Source organism: Leucopleurus acutus (assembly GCF_964270905.1).
Source record: "Leucopleurus acutus genome assembly, chromosome: 4".
Lineage (NCBI taxonomy): Eukaryota > Metazoa > Chordata > Mammalia > Artiodactyla > Delphinidae > Leucopleurus > Leucopleurus acutus.
Genome location: NC_139146.1, coordinates 122,405,004 through 122,424,446, shown reverse-complemented (window position 1 = coordinate 122,424,446; position 19,443 = coordinate 122,405,004). Strand labels below are relative to the sequence as shown.

The window sequence follows — 19,443 nt, the reverse complement described above, 5'->3', positions numbered from 1 at the left end:
GGGCCTCTAAAGAGGCCAAAAAGACTTTCTAGACAACTGGGTTCTCCCTCCTACCCCTGTCCCTGCCTCCCACTCCCTAAACCCCTGACCACTTCTAGGGGCAGGACTAGTTTCCAGGCCCCAGGCGTCCCAGCCTTGACTTTCACAGCCATAGTGAACTATCCCATACAAGCTTTCACAACACTCCTGTGTCCTTCACTGTGATGAAGATAATAGACATCTTTCCTTAGGCTGGAGGACAGAACCCAGGAAAACCATACATGTTCTTTACCTTTGTGTTTTGATCCACAATTTTCTTCAGATTTTTCAACAGATGATTATTTGGACCACCTTCTTTCTCATTAACATAAACTATTCTGTCCAGGTCAGGAAAGTTCCGGTTCAGATCTATTCCCTGGGCATTGCTTCGACCCACGAACCAGTCCTTCAGCTCACCAGGCTGAAAAAAAAAAAAAAATCAGAGGAAAATCATCAGTTATTTATTATTATTGTTACCATCTATTTAAGGTCTTCATTAATGGTTTTTAAAATAATTTATTAAGATTATTCATTTCAACAATATCCTCCTACAATGGCATTTTCACTATCTTACTGATATACACATGAAAGTATCAGGTTTAAAGTATATATTATGGATATTTTGAAAATATTCTCAATGAACAATATTTTAAATGTCAATAATAATTTTATTTAAAAGATATTCAACATCAAACTGCAAAAAAAGTCCATGTGTGTTAGTAGTAGATGGCATGCCATCTCACAGCATGCCACTCTGTACTTGGTTTAAGTAAAATACTCACTGCCTCTGAAAACCACAGCAACTACTTCTAAATATTCAAAAGAATAAATTACTAGAGAAGGTTAGATGCTTAAAATGAGTTTAACATGAATTGTTTACATATTAATAATATACCTCTCTCTTACCGTCTTCATGAAAATATATGAGCTCTAGAACTTTTGTTTCAACTTTGTAAGTTGAAAATTTTTTGTTCAATTTGAAACCTTTCATTTCGCTAATGATACAATCTGGAAATTTAATAAATTTCCAGAATATTCAGTTATATTCCATAATGTAGATTTTCCTGTTTTACTGTTAAATTTTACTAGATCTCTAATATAGAGATAATGCCCATATTCTTAAAGTCATGTAAACTCAGATACCTTAGACTGTGAGGAATCAAAACCTATAAGACAGAAAATAGCAATGACAGTTTTTTGTCTATCCTGTCTTACAGTTCTGAATATCACCTTAAAATAGTCAATAATTTAATTCTCTATGTTACTAGAATTTTTCTCTCATAACTTTAGAAATTATATCAATATTATACTTACAGAAATTCACTGTCTGGTCACTTGATCTTTTATTTTTAAGGTACAAAACAACTTCTTAACTATAGATTAACATACTAAATATATGCTTTAATATGTTCCCGTAAAATAAGAAAATTATTTCAAACTGTAGAAAATAAAATGTCCTCCATCCCTGTCTAAACAAAAAGGGAGCACACTTAACTGTGAAAACATAATTACTTCCCAGCTTCTCTAACAGTTAAAATGTATTAAATTAATTTTGATTTGTAGATAGGAGGGTTTTGTTTTGATTTGTTTGTTTGTTTTTACTTTACACATCACATATAGTTAAGGATTAAACATCAGTGAAACATTGGCCAAAAATCCTCATTCCTTGATTTCAGTAGAGGGCGCTATGATATCGCCTCATTCAGAGACAGCAATGGCCTCACTCTTCAATACATGGCAGTAGATAGTTTTCAAACTTCTAGATTTTTAGGAAGAAATTTACCTAGTCACACACATGAATGAATAAATATGATTCATTTAACAACGAAAACAAAACATTAATTTAATATTGACTAACAAAATCTCTCATTCACAATCTCTGCTGAAGAAACCCTCACCCACCATCCCTTACCTTCTGCACTTTTTCCTTACAAGCAAATTAAACACCATATCACTTATACCCGCCCCTGCACTATCTGTAAGCTTCACGTGAGCGTATATTCCTTATATGTGAGCATATATGTACAAACCATAAAAAAAAAGCAAGCATGCCCTGTTGTGAGCTGGCCCACACCCACCTGAGATGCTGCCTTCTCAAAGCCATCAGGGTTGAGGGAGGGCATGATGTGGATCCGGGTGTTGTGGATCAGCTGGACGATTGTCTCATTCCCCTTTTGGTATTCGTTGCACAGGTACTGGGCCAGGAAAACCAGCAGTTCCCGTCCAACAGCCTCATTGCCATGCATATTCCCAATGTATTTAAATTCAGGCTCACCTAAAAGCACAAAAATAGATAGTATGGAGACTTTTTCTATCACACCAAAGAGAAGGCAAATGACATATAGTGTAAAAAGTATTGTATAGTTACCAATTTATTACACACAGCTGATAACTTCTTTGCCCTCCACAGCTGATGCCTAAGAAATCTGCGCTAAAAATAAAATATTCCAAATGCCCCTCTGTCCTTCTAGTTCTCTCTCCCCAGCTTCCCACTTGTTATGCAGTGCATTATGCCCCCCAAAATCATAGGTTGAAGCCCTAAGTACCAATGTGACTGTATTTGGAGATAAGACCTTTAAGGAGGTAATTAAGGTTAAATGAGGTCATAATCCAGAAGGATTATTGTCCTTATAAGAAGAGGAAGAGACACCAAAGATTCTGTCTCTCTTTCCACATGCATGAATAAAAGGCCATATGAGGATGCCTCAGGCAGGCAGCTGCCTGCAAGTCAGGAAGAGAGGCCTCATCAGAAACTAACTGCAGGTGCCTTGACCTTGGACTTCCATCTTACAGAACTGTGAGAAAATAAGTGTCTGTTGTGGTATTTTGTTATGGCAGCCCGAGCAGACAAATATACACCCCCCATAATAACTAATTAAACACCATATCAGTTATTAGAGAAGATTGTACATCGTGTGCATCCTACCATTAAACAGTGAACTTTCATGTTTTCTTATTTAGTCCCCACCAAACAGCTAAAAATAGGTATTATTACCCATCTGTATTTTAAGGTGAGCAAACTAAAGTTCAGACTGCTTGAGAGGCCTGACTTCAGTTACACAGCCAATTAACCCAGGATTCAAACGCTGATCTTCTCATTTAGTTAAAAATCTACTTTTTTTTCATTCTTTTTTAAACCATAGTGACTAAAAGCATTAACTTCTAGAGCCAGACTGGGTAGTTTCAAATCCTGGCACCAATTCTTACTGGCTGGCCTCAAGTAGTTAGTTCAGCTTTCTGTGGCTCTGTTTCCCCATTTATAAATGAGATCCTAGATTCTACCTCATAAGGTTATTATAAAGTTAAATAATGAGTGTCAGTGCTTAGAACAGTGCCTGGCAAAAAACAGTGCTATGTGTTTGCTATTTTTTTTAATATTATTATTGTTACATCACATTGTCTTGTCATTGTAAGGTGCTTTACCATACATAATCTAGTTTTCTCTTTATAACAGCCCACTAAAATACAGGAGACAGATAGTTTTATTATCATTATTGTAGAAATGCAGCCAAAGAGGATAAATTTTGCTGAAGGCCCCAGAATTCAAACATAAATCATGCTGCCTATCCCATTGCGTTTTAGGAGGAGTAATAAAATTGCAGAGCATGGCAGCAAAATAATCTTTTTTTTTAATTTACAGAGATGTTTAATTAGCTTTATTTACAGAGCAGAGATTATTTTGTCTCCAATGGTGCCTAGATAACATCATTAGGCAAGAATGCCAGTTTAAAAGAAATCTATGCAGAATCCTAAAAATAGCAGACGTTGACGCTCCTCAAGAAGGGTCAAGCTTGGCTATATCAGCAGCTCTATGTCTCAGTTACTCAGAAGCAATTCTGTTGCAGTCTCTACATCCCAAGATTTTGAAGACAAGGCCACTATTACTGCATTCCTATCAAAGCCCATAGCACATAGGTTTTCTATTTTTTTGGTGTATTCTGGACTAGAAACTGGTGTTCCAGCATACACATGTGCCCCAAGTCGAGCTATCTGTTTGAACATTTCGGGATTTTGTTTGTACTGATTTGCTACTACTGCATCTTGTGGATCTTCTGGTTCTGCAGCTGCCAGTAGTGCTTCTAATGACAATAATACCGTGCGGAGAGTCATTGCTGCTGCCCATTGATCTTTCAGGATATCCAAACAAATAGCCCCTGTGATGGAACTAATATTAGGATGCCATATTTTAGTGATAAACCGGACCTTAGGGGGATTAAATAGATATGTTTCTGGTATTTTAATCTCTAGTTGATATCTTCCTCCTTCATATGGTGTGTCTGGAGGTCCTGCTATTTCTCCTCTTAATTCTGTAAAATTCTCATCTACAAGATCTACTTTAGTTTGATTTTTGCTCGTCTCCTCGCTCTTCAGCACCTCCTTGAACTCCGGCTTGATTCGCTGCACCGCAATGTTGGCCATGTCTCCGCCCGCAGCTGATTCGTGCCCGCCTCCTCTGCCACCACTACGACCACCGCCACCTCTTCCTCCACCGCCTCCTCCCTCGGCGATTCACACCCGAGCACACGAACGCTGCCAATACCACCCCTGCCGCCGCGCTCTCCTGAGTGTGCAATCACCTCCGCACCCGGCCCCCAAAATCCAAAATAATCTTAATTAATCCTATTGTTCTGCTCCTTTCTGCTTCATCCATCCAAAAGACCCAATTTCTGCAGTGAACAAGATCCTCCCATTTACAAAATCACTAGGACTGCCCACCCCTGGTTAAAAAAAAGAAGTTGGAATTATCCTTCTCTTAGAAATATGTTACCTAAATATTCTTTGCATGAGATTTCTGGGTGTGTGATTTGAGTGACCGCCAGCTGCAGAAACCATGTCCTGTGTGACCTCTCAGCCTGAGCTGAAGCTAATCTTAATCTAAGGATCAGGTGGGAGCAGGGTCAGGGCTGTATTTATATGTCCCTCATTTTTCACTTAGAGGGAAAGAAAGCCTCACTTAAATCACCTCCAGAGACACGCGCCAAAGGTATGCATGTGGGAAGAGATGTTTTCTTTGCTTCTGATTTCAAGTCATAATAATCTTCCTCCTTTCTGTCAAACTCACCCCTTCAGTGTGTGTGTTAATGGGATTGAGGCACAGGGGACACTGCACCAGTCCACTATGGAAGAAAGCAAGAGACCAGGAAGCCAGTGGGGTCTCAGAAGCCTGCCTCCCAAAGTTATTAGAGAAGATTGCAGTGTTGGAGGCTTTCTGGTCCTGCTGCTTTACCCCAACACAATTTTGGAGCTTTCGTCACTCAAAAGAGCTTGGCCCACAACTCATAATGAGTACGTGAGCACATTGAAATTTCCTATTATTCCTCTGGATTGAAAAACTAAAATTCTTTAATCACTTGAAGGAGGAATAGCAAACTCATAGTCACGCAGCTAAACTTAGCATCCCAGTGTTTTGTCTGGCTATCAGAGACTATCTTGTGTTTGAATTTGAATGCTTGGGATAGAGCGTGCTTTTTCCAGTCTGCCACAGGCCGTACCACTCCATATCACTGCTTTATTTATTTATGTTTCCAGAGTCAGAAAATTTCCAATGTGGTTTTGCTTCCTGCTCTGTAGGAAGTCTCAGGAACCAATCTTCCCAATATGTCTATTATATTTGTAAGGAGGTAGTAATGACACTAGCAATGCTTTAGGTTGACATAAAGATAGACTCTAAAGGTCATTTTATAGAAGATATTAACGTGTGGAAATAAAGTACAAGGCATATATGAGTTAGCAAAAAAAAAGGAAAGTGTATTTTTATACACTTCCTCTGTCTTAAGGAACAAATTAGATCGCTAGATAATACTGTCACCAGAATACAGAAGGGCTGTGATCTTTTAAGGTGACTGACACGTCTTGTGAGTTGGGGAAGAGCCACAGTTTAAATACAGCCTTTGTTGAATGTATGCAAAGCCCAGTGTCAGATACTACAGGGACCCTGAAAGCAAGTAAAGCAGCATTCCTGAACTCAGGGAACACAGGGTCTGGAGGAGGGCACTGACATGCGAACAGTGTTTATGAGGGAGGCAACCATGCAGGAACTTTGGATCCACAACCAACCAGCTTCAAGGCTCCAAAATGAAATGTTACCTCCACCTCTCTGGCCTCTCTCTGGCCCTTTATCCCCGCAAAGCCAGAGCTATCTTTTCAAAAGATAGTTCCCTCTACCTGAAAATCCATCAGTTAACTTCCCACTGGCCTTCACCATAAACACCAAAGTTCTCCATAGTGTTAGAGCAGGCAGGTAACTAAGTGTGAGCAGAGAAAGGGGGGCAGGGGCCAGGTGGCAGGAAACCACGCCTCTTGTAAACAGTGCGGGTTCATGGGCAGATAAAGAAAAGCAGGAACTTCCAGACTGAAAGGAAACCACACATTTTGGGGTTATAAGTGTCCTGGAAACAGACAAAGAAAGGTGGGAAAAGGCAGGAATCTCCAGTGTCTGAATGTAACCTGTTGCTCATTATGCTCTCATTACAATAAAATTAGCCTTGCAGATAAGAAATTCCCATCACGCACCAAAGCTATGACACTTCCAATCAAAGCTAAATAAGGACAGAAATCCCTCCTCCCCTTGGGAAGGTGGAGCTGGGATGAAAATCAGGGAAGACGACCCCCAAACCTCTCCTTCCCCAGTGAAATTCCACCCCTTCATTTGCATGGCCCTCATAACTGGCTTGCCAAAGAAACCCAGGGCAGCTCCTTACCTGTCTGCCCACTCTCCCTCTGAGAGCGTATTCTTGCTTATATAAATTCTCACTTTACTTTCTTAACCTCCCTGTCTCCTTTCTGAATTCTTTCTGTGAGGAGACAAGAACCTTACTTTCACAAGAACAATAGGATCTCTAACCCCCAAGGGGCCTGGCCTGAGGACCTCTCATCTCCTGAGGCACCAACTCCTCTCCAGTCTTCCAGCCATACCTCCTTCAGCACAGGGCTCTTCTGTGATGCTGTCTACTCCTCACATATATTTTGCCCTCTCATCCCTCTGATCACAGATAACTATGGTTTCCTTAAAGTATCTTTCATCCAAGTCCAGTTCCTCTGTTATTTTTAATAACTCAGTTAGAAAATGTACATTAATCAGTGTGATTATGTGCTTAATCCCCATCCCACACTGTATGTAGTGGGATGGTGTCTATGTCAGCTCATGTGTGTATCACCTGTGCCTGGCATCTATGCAGTGAGAGCACAGATACATCAGTTAAATAAATTCATGACTAAATGAATAGAGGAATGGTCTTTTCCTAAATCCCATGCTCCCAGCAGCATAGCTGAGAGTAGAGCTTCCCCTTGAGATGTTCCTTTCTGGAACAGTGAAGGGAATAACTGAATAACTGAAGGGGGCCTGAGGCAGTGTCAGGGAGGCTGAGCCCTGAGTCCTCAGTGCTTGTTGCCCCATCCCGCATTCTCAGACAGGAATGGAAATTCTTTGGGGAGGAAGGCAGCAGTGTTGTGGATAGCTGATTTCCCAAAAAGATTAATCTCCATGGTCACAGAGGACCATAAAGCTCTCCAGGCATACACTTCCCTAAGGCTATTTTTGTTGTAAGGTCTAAACAAAGGGTTCTGAAAAGACTTTGCCTTCATAATGTTTAGTCTAGAAATAGAGATAAAATGGAAGATTTTGGAATAAGCCTCTCGCTGTCAATTTACTTTCAATTTGTTTAACAAAGGGGTGACAGCTTTTCCTCAGCACTTAATTTTCTTTTCTGTGGCTATAAAGATGGAGTTTACAACAGGATGACATATGCATTCCTATTTATAGTGTCTGCGTGGACCAGATGCCAGGTTTAACCAAGACGTCATTCCTTGTGTTTATAACTGGTGACGCACATGTACCCAGGCACTGGCTCATCTCTCTCCTGGCAACGGGAGGAAAAGGCAGCAGGCACTCTTCCTAGTACACTGGGGGACAGTTGTTTTTACCTTCATCTTACTTTCCTCACTATCTTTTTACGAAGTAGTTACCCTGTTCCTGAGGAATCACACTTGCACAGCCTGCATCACATTGGCTCAGGAAGTACAGTTTCCCTGTTGCACCAATTTTTCCACAGTTTTGTGTAACTATCAGTTTTCCAGTCACTTCACATGGCACACAGTCATCAGTCAAGCTAGCATTAAAAGACAATCAACTCACAAACCACATTCAGCCTGGCTGGGCTGCGTTTCTATCTTCCTCATCTGTGCCGTAGAACAATCAATGTACCTGAGTGGATCTGCATTTTCTTCATCAGAACAAGATAAGAATAACTTATAAGACTTTTTAAACATAAGATCCAAACTTTTATTGAAGTCAGAAATAATAAATCCCCACCTGGAGCAAGCAAATAATTTTAAATTCCATACTTGTTGTAACTCTTAATTTGCCCGTTGTGTATTGATGTAATTTGAAATAACTAAATCAGTAAGGAGGGAGATGGGGAGGGGAAGAAGGGAGGGAGGGAGGGAGGGAGGGAGGGAGGAAGGAAGGAAGGAAGGAAGGAAGGAAGGAAGGAAGGAAGGAAGGAAAGAAGGAAGGGAAGGAGGGAGGGAGGGAGGAATTAATTTCTATTGCTTTAAAAATAAAACATAAGTATTTTACACCCCAGAACCCCACACCCTTAGGCTCAGCATTTGAGGCAAGTCTGCAGCTGACAGCAGACTGGCAAAGCCCCCAAATGGGAGAATTAATGGTCTCAAAGTGACCAGAGACTCTGAAGCAGAATCCATACTCAATAGGCTGATCCTGAAAAAAATGATCAAATAAAGGGGCAAAAGTAAAAAAATAATACTGTCTGCCTTTCCCACAAAAAGCAAAATTTACTTTCACCTCCTTATTTGACCCAATTAGTCTCTCTAATATTTTCTCCTCCTCGAAATAGCTAACAGACAGGCTGACTATTGGGTAGAGTAATTGATCAGATAAATTTAAGGTCCCTTTCACATCTCAGAGTCAATTATTCAATGACCTTATATGGGAAGAAAACTGCAGAGGGAAAATATCTAATGGAAAATGAGATAAATGTGAAAGTGGGTGGTAAATTGTGAAGTTCTATCTAAGAGGTATAGCATCATTATTTAGAAAATATAAGTAGATTAAGGGTATTTTAAGAAAGAACTTGATCATAGTAACAGAACCCTTCATCTTTCATCCTGTAAATAGAGATGAAACTCACACTGAGATGAATCCTCCAACATCAAATTATTGCCAAAATATAAGTTCACTAACTCATTCGAAGTGTATATACTTAACTTACTGATTACATAATTCTTAGAGCTAGGGACAATTTCAAAATATATGTTCCTGGCACATGTAATATACTAAACACATTGCTGAACAACTATAGCATCTAAAAACAAAACCCCATTTCTCAAAGATATCATGGTAAAATGCTCTCATAACCAATGATTTTGAGAAACTGATAAGCAGTTACGCAAGCAGCACAATCACTGAACTGACTTGATTCACAAAACACTGGGCAAGCAAGTCAAACACACCTTTGGAACAGATGGACCTTTATAATCGATGACGTTCCTCCCTCAGTTGTGAAACTGGGGTTAAGACATTAGTGCTGGTAATGGTTTCCACTTGTTTGACATTCTAACATATTATAGCCTGTAAATCATTCTTGCAGAATGAACCCTGCAAGTTTCCTAGAACTCGTGGACAAATACGTCATAAATTGGTTCCTGTTTTAGCACATCTTAGCAACCTAAAATGCTGAGCAAATTCCTAAAAGAAATGCAAATCTTCAGGGTCCAAAGAAACAATGGAAGAGGATGGGTACGCTTATAAAAAATGATTCCTCTTCTACAGAAGAGATGAGGAGCAAATAAAGAAGGAAGGGAGAAAGAGAAACCAAGGAAAGGCAAAAGTATAAAAAACAGCTGCAGAAGAAATTACAGAATTAGAAGATTATATTATCTCCCCTCACTCCCTCCTTCAGAGTAATATTTTTAAATAATTAAATTAAATGACATCTTGAAAGGGAAACCTGATTTTTAATGGGCAGTCAATACAGAATACATTACAGAATTATTCTGTAGAGATGCATTACAGAATTGTTTTTGAAAATATTATGTATTAGCCATTATACATAATTTTAAAGTTTTCTTACATATGACATCCAGAATGTTTCTAGTAATATTCTACTTGAAGAGGGTAAACAAAAGACCAGAAGATATTTCTAGCCATACATGTCCATAAAACAATATAAGAGTTCTAATATTAATGAATACGTTCAATTTTTTTAATTAAAATGTTTGTTTTCACATGAGTATGTCAGATACAGTGAGAAGCTGGTAAATGTTTAACAACCAGCTCTGATCTGTAGCATATGCCAATTTCCATGGTGTAAATACTCCTACCATGGCCAATTTGAAGCTATCTATATGAGGTCAATTAGCTCACAAATTTACTTAATAGTAAAAATAGGTCTCCTAAGCCAGTACAAGCCTACTCTAGCACACCACTGGACAGCAATTATTTGGGATGTATGGCTCCCAGTTTCCTCATAAGTTCTCCAGAAGGGGAATCTGAAGTCTAGGATATTTGAAGACTTTTCAAACACATGATAAGAAATATAATGAGATTAGTCTCTACTCTACTGTCTTTCTTTATGTTTAATTTTATACAGGAAGAATTAAAAGAGGTTTGTTTGGGTTTTTTCTTGTATTGATATAGAGCTGTTTTCGTAAGCACTGCACCATCATCCATTCATTCTAGGAGGAAGGGAAGATAGAGAGAAGTGGGGAATTTTTTTGGTTGAGTTAATTATCCCAGAAGGGACTAATGCACTGGATTATATCACCCTTTGCTCTAAATCTGCCCATAATAAATCAATGAAAAAAATTTGACCTAGTCAATAGTTTTTCTAAAATATTTATCAGCAGTTTCACATTTTCAAAGTTCCTCTATTCTTCCTACAGTCTTGACCTATAAGGCTATCTTTACAGTGGAAAAGTCAATATAATTTCTGTGCCCACTCACAGAAATCAGTTATTTAAAATTAGTAACATGGGGCTTCCCTTGTGGCACAGTTGTGGCAAATTCAGGGGACACGGGTTTGAGCCCTGGTTGGGGAAGATCCCACATGCCGCAGAGCAGCTAAGCTCATGCACCACAACTACTGAGCCCACGAGCCACAACTGCTGAGCCCATGTGCCACAACTACTGCAGCCCACGCGCCTAGAGCCCATGCTCCACAACAAGACAAGCCACTGCAGTGAGAAGCCCACGCACCACAACAAAGAGTAGCCCCCGCTCGCCGCAACTAGAGAAAGCCCGCACACAGCAACGAAGACCCAATGCAGCCAAAAATGATAAATAAAATAAATTTAAAAAAAAATTTTTAATTAAAATTAGTAACATGAAACACTTTATAATTACTGAGGAGAGACTGCCTACAAAAGCCTTTAGATTCAGAAAAATCTTTAAGAGCATCTTGAAGTGAACACAGAGAACTTTTAATACAGAAATGAGATATGGCAGAGATTATTTTAATGATGTAGTTTCATGATAGATTATCTTTCTGTAATACTAATCACAGAATTGCTTTAAAGCACTGCAACAGTTATGGATCTCCCCAAATGCTTGGCAGGATGCCTTTGTACACTCATTTACTAAAGGTGGCTTTTGGACCTTAAAGCATCCTTCAGAAATATTAATTTCTAGTTATTTTAGATAACTCTCTTAAAAGATTCTGCTGTCTTTCACCAGTATTCTTATCAAATAAAATAAAATGTAAAGTTAAATTTATCTAAGAGGCCAGGAACAGAATTAAATGAACTGGCACTAGAAGAGAGGAAACAGGAAAGGACCCAGTTTCAGACAAGTGATTATGATTCAGGTCTTTGCCAACTCTCACTAACGTATTTGGTTGTGACTGGTATGTTTATTCTGGAAAACAATGCTTATGAGGAACTCTTTTTGTAGCTTGAGAAGAGAAATTTAGGTGCAGCGTTCAAGTTTCTGAAGGTTGAAGTTTAAGTTTCCTAAGGTTGTTATGTGGGGAAGGATTTGACTCTGCAAAAGTCCAAGGACAAAACTAGAATTGAAACTAGAAGGTTCAGAGAGAGAGCATTTAATACAGCTGAAGAGCAAACCTTCTTTCAGCTAGAGCTCTCGGAAGACAGAATGGTTGCAATGAAGTCATTAATTCCCCTGGAAGGCACAAAGCTATCTCAGAGATACGGTATAGAGGTTGGACTGGATGGTCTCTTAAAACATCCTATGATTCCACTGAAACAGGACCTTTGACAAACTATTGATACTCAAGCTTCTAAACTTGTCCTATACAAATCATAGCCCTCAATACATGATAGTTGACAATTTTGATAGTTCTCTGAAAGAGAAAATGGTGGATCATCATAGTGAACTAAGACATGATTATGAAATATAATGGAAAAGCACGAGTCCATTTCTACCAATCATCTCTCTTTATGCCCATGAATAAAGAGCTCATCTTACTTCAAAGATGAATATTTGAGAGGATGAGTAAAGTGAAGTCATCAGAACCTGTACGGGTGGAATATGACAAGCATTTCCAGCAGACAAGGATGAATGAAGAAGAAAAACTTCAATTTGCTAATAAGCAGATAAAGTAGTAGCACAAGTAACTACCTAAAGCAAAATCAGCAATGTAAAAGCTTAGCTGAACAATCTCTCCCCAGAAACTCCTTGGAACTTTCTTTTTAACTCTCTCAGGAATAATTGAAAAGTCAAATTTATTTGTCAAAACATCTTCAAGATGTTATTTTTTGCAATATCATAACTAAAGACTTGCAGTGCTAAATATATACCAGTCTCAGCAGAAGTGGGCAACATAGTAGAATCTTCAAAGATGAGTAAAGGGCCAAATGGAGTCTGGTCTCTGTGCTGCCTCAATACCTAGCTGGTGATGACTCACCTGTGGGAGGACTGAGTCTACTCCAGGTCTCCCTCCAGGAGATTACTCCATAGCAGGGCATGCATGAAGTATCCTCTTTTTTCAAAGATTTTAAAGAAAAGTGTGCTGACTTAACAGCTCTGTAGGTCAGAATCATTTGTGGACTTCCTATACATACAGATTTCTGAGCTCCGTTACCAAAGATCATACTTCAAAAGGTCTGAGAAGGGGCCTGAACACATGTATTTTTTAAAGGATCTAGAGGTGATTCTGATGCCCTTCCAGGATTGAGAAGGAGTGGTTAAGGAGGTAGGTGCAGAGAAAGTCTAAAAGTAGAGAGGAGGTCGATAATGCCAGCAGACAGGTAGGAATTCCAACAGCCAATTCCATCAGGATACGGCCTGAGTAGGGTGATCGTTCTTAACAATTTGCGGGTCGTGGACTTTTTTTGAGAAGTTGATTTAAACAAAACTATGAATTCTCTTCCCTCACATTTGCAAGGAAAAAAAATCCACAAAATTATGCGAAGATCTTACAAACTTAAGGAATATTATACTAAACAGTTATGTGTCAAGAAAGAGGGGAAATCATAGCCACCATAAATATCAATCTCTTACACAGGTTTCTTTTCTGTTCCAGACAAATAGGAGACTATTGCATGCACTTCCTTCCTGCACGTGGAACATGGCAGCACAGAAGCAACTTGGCACTGTTTTAAAACGTTGGGGAGGTGCAGAGCATGGACTTTGGTGAGACCAACTTGGGTTTGAATTTCAGCTCTAACATATCTAAACTTCTGCAAGCAACCCCTTCCCTGAGCCCTAGTATTCTCTTCTATAAATTGGCTTACTAAAACCTCTTTTGTCGAGTTGTTGAGGATTAAATGAGAAAATATAGACAAGACATTCTGCACCATGCCCAACAAATAGTAGGTAACCAATAAATGGAAATAATATTGCCCATGACCCACGCTGTTATAATATGAACAATCTTCTCTACTCAAGGCATACAGAAGCTAGAAGCTTCCAACAGGAATATGAGGTGCGTTGGGATCTTTCAAAGAGCTATGGAATGTAAATGGGTTTGGAAAACTAACCAGTCCTTCCAGGAGTGTAGATAATAATTTCAGCCTAGTGTCAACCTATCCCATATGGCAGGCTCCTCGAGCTTGGACGTGCATGTGAATCACGTGGAGATCCTGTTAAAATGCAGATTCCGATTCAGTAGGTCTGCAGTGGGACCTGAGAGGCTGAAGCTCTAATAATCTCCTCAGACATACTGCTGCTGGTCTATGGACCACTCTTTCAGTGTAGAAAGACTATTTGAAACCTCTAAAATCAAGAGTAGTGGAGAGAAAGAGCAAGAGAGACTGACTTTTAAATAACAAAAAAACCCTTTAGAAACTTGAGTGCTTCTTATTGTTGGGTTACTCCAACCAACCTGAGTCCCTACCTCCCCAAAGGGACACAACATAATTCTGGAGGCCATGACATGGCCTTAGGTCTAAGATTCACAATAAATGCTAAACTGCATGACCAAAAAAGTATCTGCTGGTGTACACTGAACCCAGTGTTAGATGTGGGAAGATGGCAGACTATTACAGGGCTTACTGAAATAACCCTATAATGCTCCGGAACTATTCAGATCATAGGAAAGTACACTGCTCTTCTCGATTTTAATATCAATGTTTACACTTTAAATATACATTAAATAATTATACACAGGGTTAAATTTTTATTATAGTTATGAATAAATTGAGTAATTAGAGTCATATAGGATTATGTACTATCATATTTTTATTTTGTTTATAGTTCTCTCACTAAAGTACTTTCAAGATTTTCACTGATTGAAACTATTCTAATTTTACCTCCCACTCCATCTCACCCATTTTCTGCTACCCTTTTTATTTCTTCGGAGACTAAGATAAAACCTATAGAGAATTTGTGGGGGGTTTTTTGCAATGAAGAGAAGAGGTAAAATAAGGGACAAAATCTCATACGAGGTCAAGTAGACAACTAAACAGATACATGTGGCCCCCAAAAGACTAGAGATTTCTGATCTTATAATATTTTATATTAGTTTGTATCGATATTAGTATTTTAACTTTTCCTTCCCTTAGGGATTCTTTTATGTTAATTTAAATAAATGTTCTACAAGCATTCAAAAGTAAAAATAATATTGAAATGTTCTGCTAAATAAAATATAAGCCACATGGCTTCAATGAAGAAATAAAGACAATGAAGAAATAATGTGCTAAATATTAACTAATCATCTTTAATTTCATGTGATCACAAATAAACCATATCTAGAATCCCAAAATGTCAACAAAAAGTTTTATATTGAACCTTATTACTGTTTTTGCTATCATTGTTTTTATTCACAATTCTTTTAAAGCTATTTAAGATTTTGTATTTGGATGGTTTGAGATATCTTGTCAAAAACAGTCTTACTGAAACATTTCTTGGTGAACAAAATAAAGTTGTCTGCTTTCAAGTTTAATGATACAAATCATCATGTGTATCAAATTTTTCCATTTAAAAAGATTTTCTAATTGCTTAACAGCTCAGAAAAAGAAAAATAACTGTATCCCAAGCCCAACAAGAGAAAGAATTTCTTTTCTGGGAACATAATTAAATAACAACAACAAAAAAAAAACAAAAAAATTGCACATGAAATTGCATGAAATCAAAACAAACAAAAATGTATATAGTTCTATCTACGCAGATAGATAAGTATATTTCAATAGCTTCTTCCAAAAGGTTATAGCAATTCACACGCCCATAAGCAATGTAAGACAGTATCTGTTTACCCATACCATGGCCAGCAATGGAGCTTATTGTCTGTTTTTAATTTTAATAATAATTTCAATTTCATTTTAACTTGTATTTCTTTTATTAAAGAAGTTGAACCTTTTTCCTATATTTCATTCATTTGTATTGGCCATCTGCATTCCATCATATGTATCTTGCTTAATTGCAAGCTTTGCCTATTTTCTATCACGTTTCTGTTTCTCTTATTTTTTATAGAAGCTCATAGTACATTAAGTACAAGTTTCTAGTTTATCATGCAGTCTTGTAAATATTTTCAGTCTATAATTTTAATTTTTTACTTTTTGTCATATATTTTCCCACATAAAAATTCCTAATTTTGCTAGTCAAAAACTATCCAACTCTTTTCTTAAATGGCATCTAGATTTTTCTTCTCTTTTAAGAAAAATTAAACAAATGTAATCCTAAATTTTCTTCTATTACTGTATCATTTTAATTTTTGCATTTAGATCTTTATTCCACTTCCATATATGAATATGATGTGAGGTAGTGTTTATCTTATTCCAGATGGAGGCCAATTACACCAACATCATTTTCCCCCTGAATTTAAATTATACATTTATCACAAATTAGATTTCCATATATACTTTAGTCTATTTCTGGATGTCCTTCTATACTACTAGTTATTTCTTTCTGGACTTTACACCATGCTGTTTTGATTAGATAATCTTAAAAGTATATTTTAACAGTTGGTAAGACAATATAATTTTCCTTTTCCAAGATTTTCTCTAGAATTCTGATACATTCATTCTTCTAAAAGTGGATACATTCATTCATTCTAAAAGTGGAAATAATTTCCTTCATAAGGAACATAAGACTCTGGCTGGAATTTCATTAAAAATGCACATTCATTTTGGAAGAATTACTATATTCATGATTACTAGTTTCAGAATTACTATTTCATGATTTTAAGTATTTCTGTGAATTCAGTTTCCATTTATTCAACTCCTCTCAATAAAACTGTACATCCTTCTTCACATAGAAGCTGCGCCTTTCTTGTTAAATCTATTCATGGATATATAACTGTGAAAGGAATATTTTTCCAATATGATATGTAACTTATTATTGCTACTATTTTTAAAAAACTGTTAACTTTTTTGTTGTTTCTTTTATTTTTTCAAATGCAAAGAAAATGTCAAAATCAACAAAAGAAGGTAGGGAATTTTCAAAGCTACAAGCAAAAATTAACCACTAAGATAGGAAATATTAATAAAATATAAATTCTGTTGAGTCTGAAATGAAATAAAAGATAAAAGAAATTTACATACTATTAGAAAAAAGGAAAAAGAACTATAAATGTAGACAAAGTTAAAATAACTTTTATTAGTAGTAAAAAACCAAAGCAACAAAAGATAAATAAACAAGTGGGACTACATCTAACCTGTGACCTGTTTTCCCCACTTGGTCATCATCACCCCCAAAGCTCCACCTCAATCAACAGCTATTTCTCTTTCTAATACATTTCAAATCCAAATGGGTTGCCAGCTTAAGAAAATGCAGTACCTCTCCAAGGGGTTAAAAATGCAAGCTCTGGAGGCATACAGGCTAGATTTTTATCTGCATTCCATCATTTACCAGCTGGGAGACTTTGGGCAAGGTATTTATCCTTGTACCTCAGTTTCCTCAACTCGGATGCAGGAATAACACTACTACTACTTCATAGGGCTACTGGGAGGATTAAATTAGAAAATCTATTAAAAGCACTTAGCATAATGGCTCGCATGTAATAAATGCCCCAAAAGGTTAACTATTTGATAATGATGATGATGATGACGAAGAGGAGGGAGGACAGACGGGAGAAGAAGGAAGAGAGGAAAAAGGAGGAAGCACTCAGAAAACTGTCTGCTAAATTCTTTGTTCTGACTTCTACATGGAAGACACTTCCAATGACTCTTACCTGCTCCTTCTCATAATTCCTAGAGAACCTTCAAAATGATCCAAACCCCAAGAGATGCTCACATCTTTGTACTTAAGGACCCTTTAATTGGTCTTTGCTGAGTTCTTTCATTTATTCACTCACAGAAGTGTTTATTGAGTGTCTGCTATGAGCCAGGCCCTGGAATTACAATGGAAAACAAAGCAGACGTAGACCTTACGTTCATGAAATTTCAAGTCTCCTGGACCTTGGGTTCTGAGTTCTGGGACCACTTTTAGGTTTCATTGCTCTTCCTCAAACTAACACAAGGGCGTCTCCTAGAGCTCTGACTCACTGGCACAGACTCGGAACTGAAGACACACTGCAGGTTGATCAACTATATTTTCACCAGAGAATAAAAGGACTGTTTATACAAGCTCTGTCTATTCCTCTTTGTCATCGTCATCCAGTAAAACTTTCTGTACTGGTGGCAATCTTCTACATCTGTGCTGTCCAGTATAGTAACACGAGGGCACCCAAAATGTGGCTAGTGCAACTGAGAACTGGATTTTTAATTATACTTAATTTTAATTTAAATAGATGTGGCTATCATACTGAAGAACACAAGACTAAACTCCTTACAGCTTTTTTGTTTGTTTGTTAAAATCTGGAAACCGAATTTGGCACTTTTGTATGAATTCCCTGTATGCTGAGTTTATTTACATTACAAAAAGAAAGGTTTGAGGAGTACTGGAAGGAAACTCAGAAGTACTACTGTGGACAAACAAGCAAAAGCTGCACTTATATTTTGGAATAAAAAACTCATTGTTTTGCTGTAGAAAGAAACTGTCCTTAGTGGGGAAATTTTAAAAGGTTCTGCCAAACCAGAAATTCTATCTGAATAATAAGAATTTACTCCCTTTTTTTAGCAGCAGAGATGACCAATGATTAGAACCATTTACAAAAGTCACCTTGAACACATCTGCATCCACAACCTAGGGCAGCAGCAAGAGAATGGAAGCAATAGAGGTCATTTTGGTGTGGTCAAAACATCCATAGGTCCTCAACCATAACCCACACCCTCCAGCTCGTGATGAAAGTCAAACCCAAGATTCTGAGTGAAGCCAAAGGAAAATAAAAAGGATCTGTAAAGAAAGCCCAAATATGATGTGTTAAATAATTGAGAGTAACTGAAACCAGGACCTTATGGAAAATGCCCACCCTGAAAGTTACTATTATTGGTTCTAGACTGCTACCTGGAAAACAGAGTTAGTGCGTGTGTGGAGCTGGCTTGCAAGTGAGTGCCTGAAGACTCAAAGGACCACAGTGGCCTACTCCAGAGGCAGGCCTTGACAGGACATTCAAATGATGACATCATTCTTTAGCAAAATGGAGCTGAGTTACTGTGATGTCCTCTGTCACAGGAAAGCTGAGATCCACCAAGTGCTGATCAGCCTTCTCTATGAGTTCAGGATATACACGAGCCACCTCTTCTCCAAGTTGCTTCAGTTCTCTGGATAAACAATACTTATGCATTTGAGCAATTAAAAACACTTCAACATTCAGCAGATAACCAACCAAACTGGGACTCCTGAGAGTACAAGAGTTCTCAATGACTAATTACTCCAGGGAAACAGTCATAAACCAGCCCATCCTGAGCAAACCAGGATAGGTGGTTATGCTAGCAATGCTGGGCATCTGGTGCAAAGGCCTCAGTTTGTGGTCAGGAGATGTTTCAGCACCTGTATCTCCCTCACTTTGTCTCCTTTGTACTGATGAAATTTTCCATCCAGTGACATCCTGCAGTTCCTTTAAGGTAACAGCATTTTACATTCTTCTTTTACTGATGAGATTAGATTGTAGGGGCTGGACTTTTAAG

The 19,443-nt window shown here is 37.9% G+C and overlaps 2 protein-coding genes across 2 annotated transcripts in view; both read right to left on the bottom strand.

The window, feature by feature from the left end:
• CPE (carboxypeptidase E) overlaps window positions 1-19,443 on the bottom strand; it is a gene marked incomplete at both ends in the record, with an annotated part of 108,232 nt that overhangs the window by 26,700 nt on the left and 62,089 nt on the right. The window contains 2 exons of the mRNA XM_082838950.1: window positions 272-439; window positions 2,097-2,293. Of these exons, the coding sequence (XP_082695076.1) occupies window positions 272-439; window positions 2,097-2,293 (365 nt within the window). The remainder of the gene's footprint in view (window positions 1-271; window positions 440-2,096; window positions 2,294-19,443) is intronic.
• On the bottom strand, window positions 3,799-4,437 carry LOC309961194 (ubiquitin-conjugating enzyme E2 K-like; the record flags this gene model as incomplete). The annotated part of the gene is made up of 1 exon (XM_082838205.1): window positions 3,799-4,437. The coding sequence occupies one exon, from the start codon at window positions 4,435-4,437 to the stop codon at window positions 3,835-3,837; it is 603 nt and encodes a 200-aa protein (XP_082694331.1). The 3' UTR covers window positions 3,799-3,834.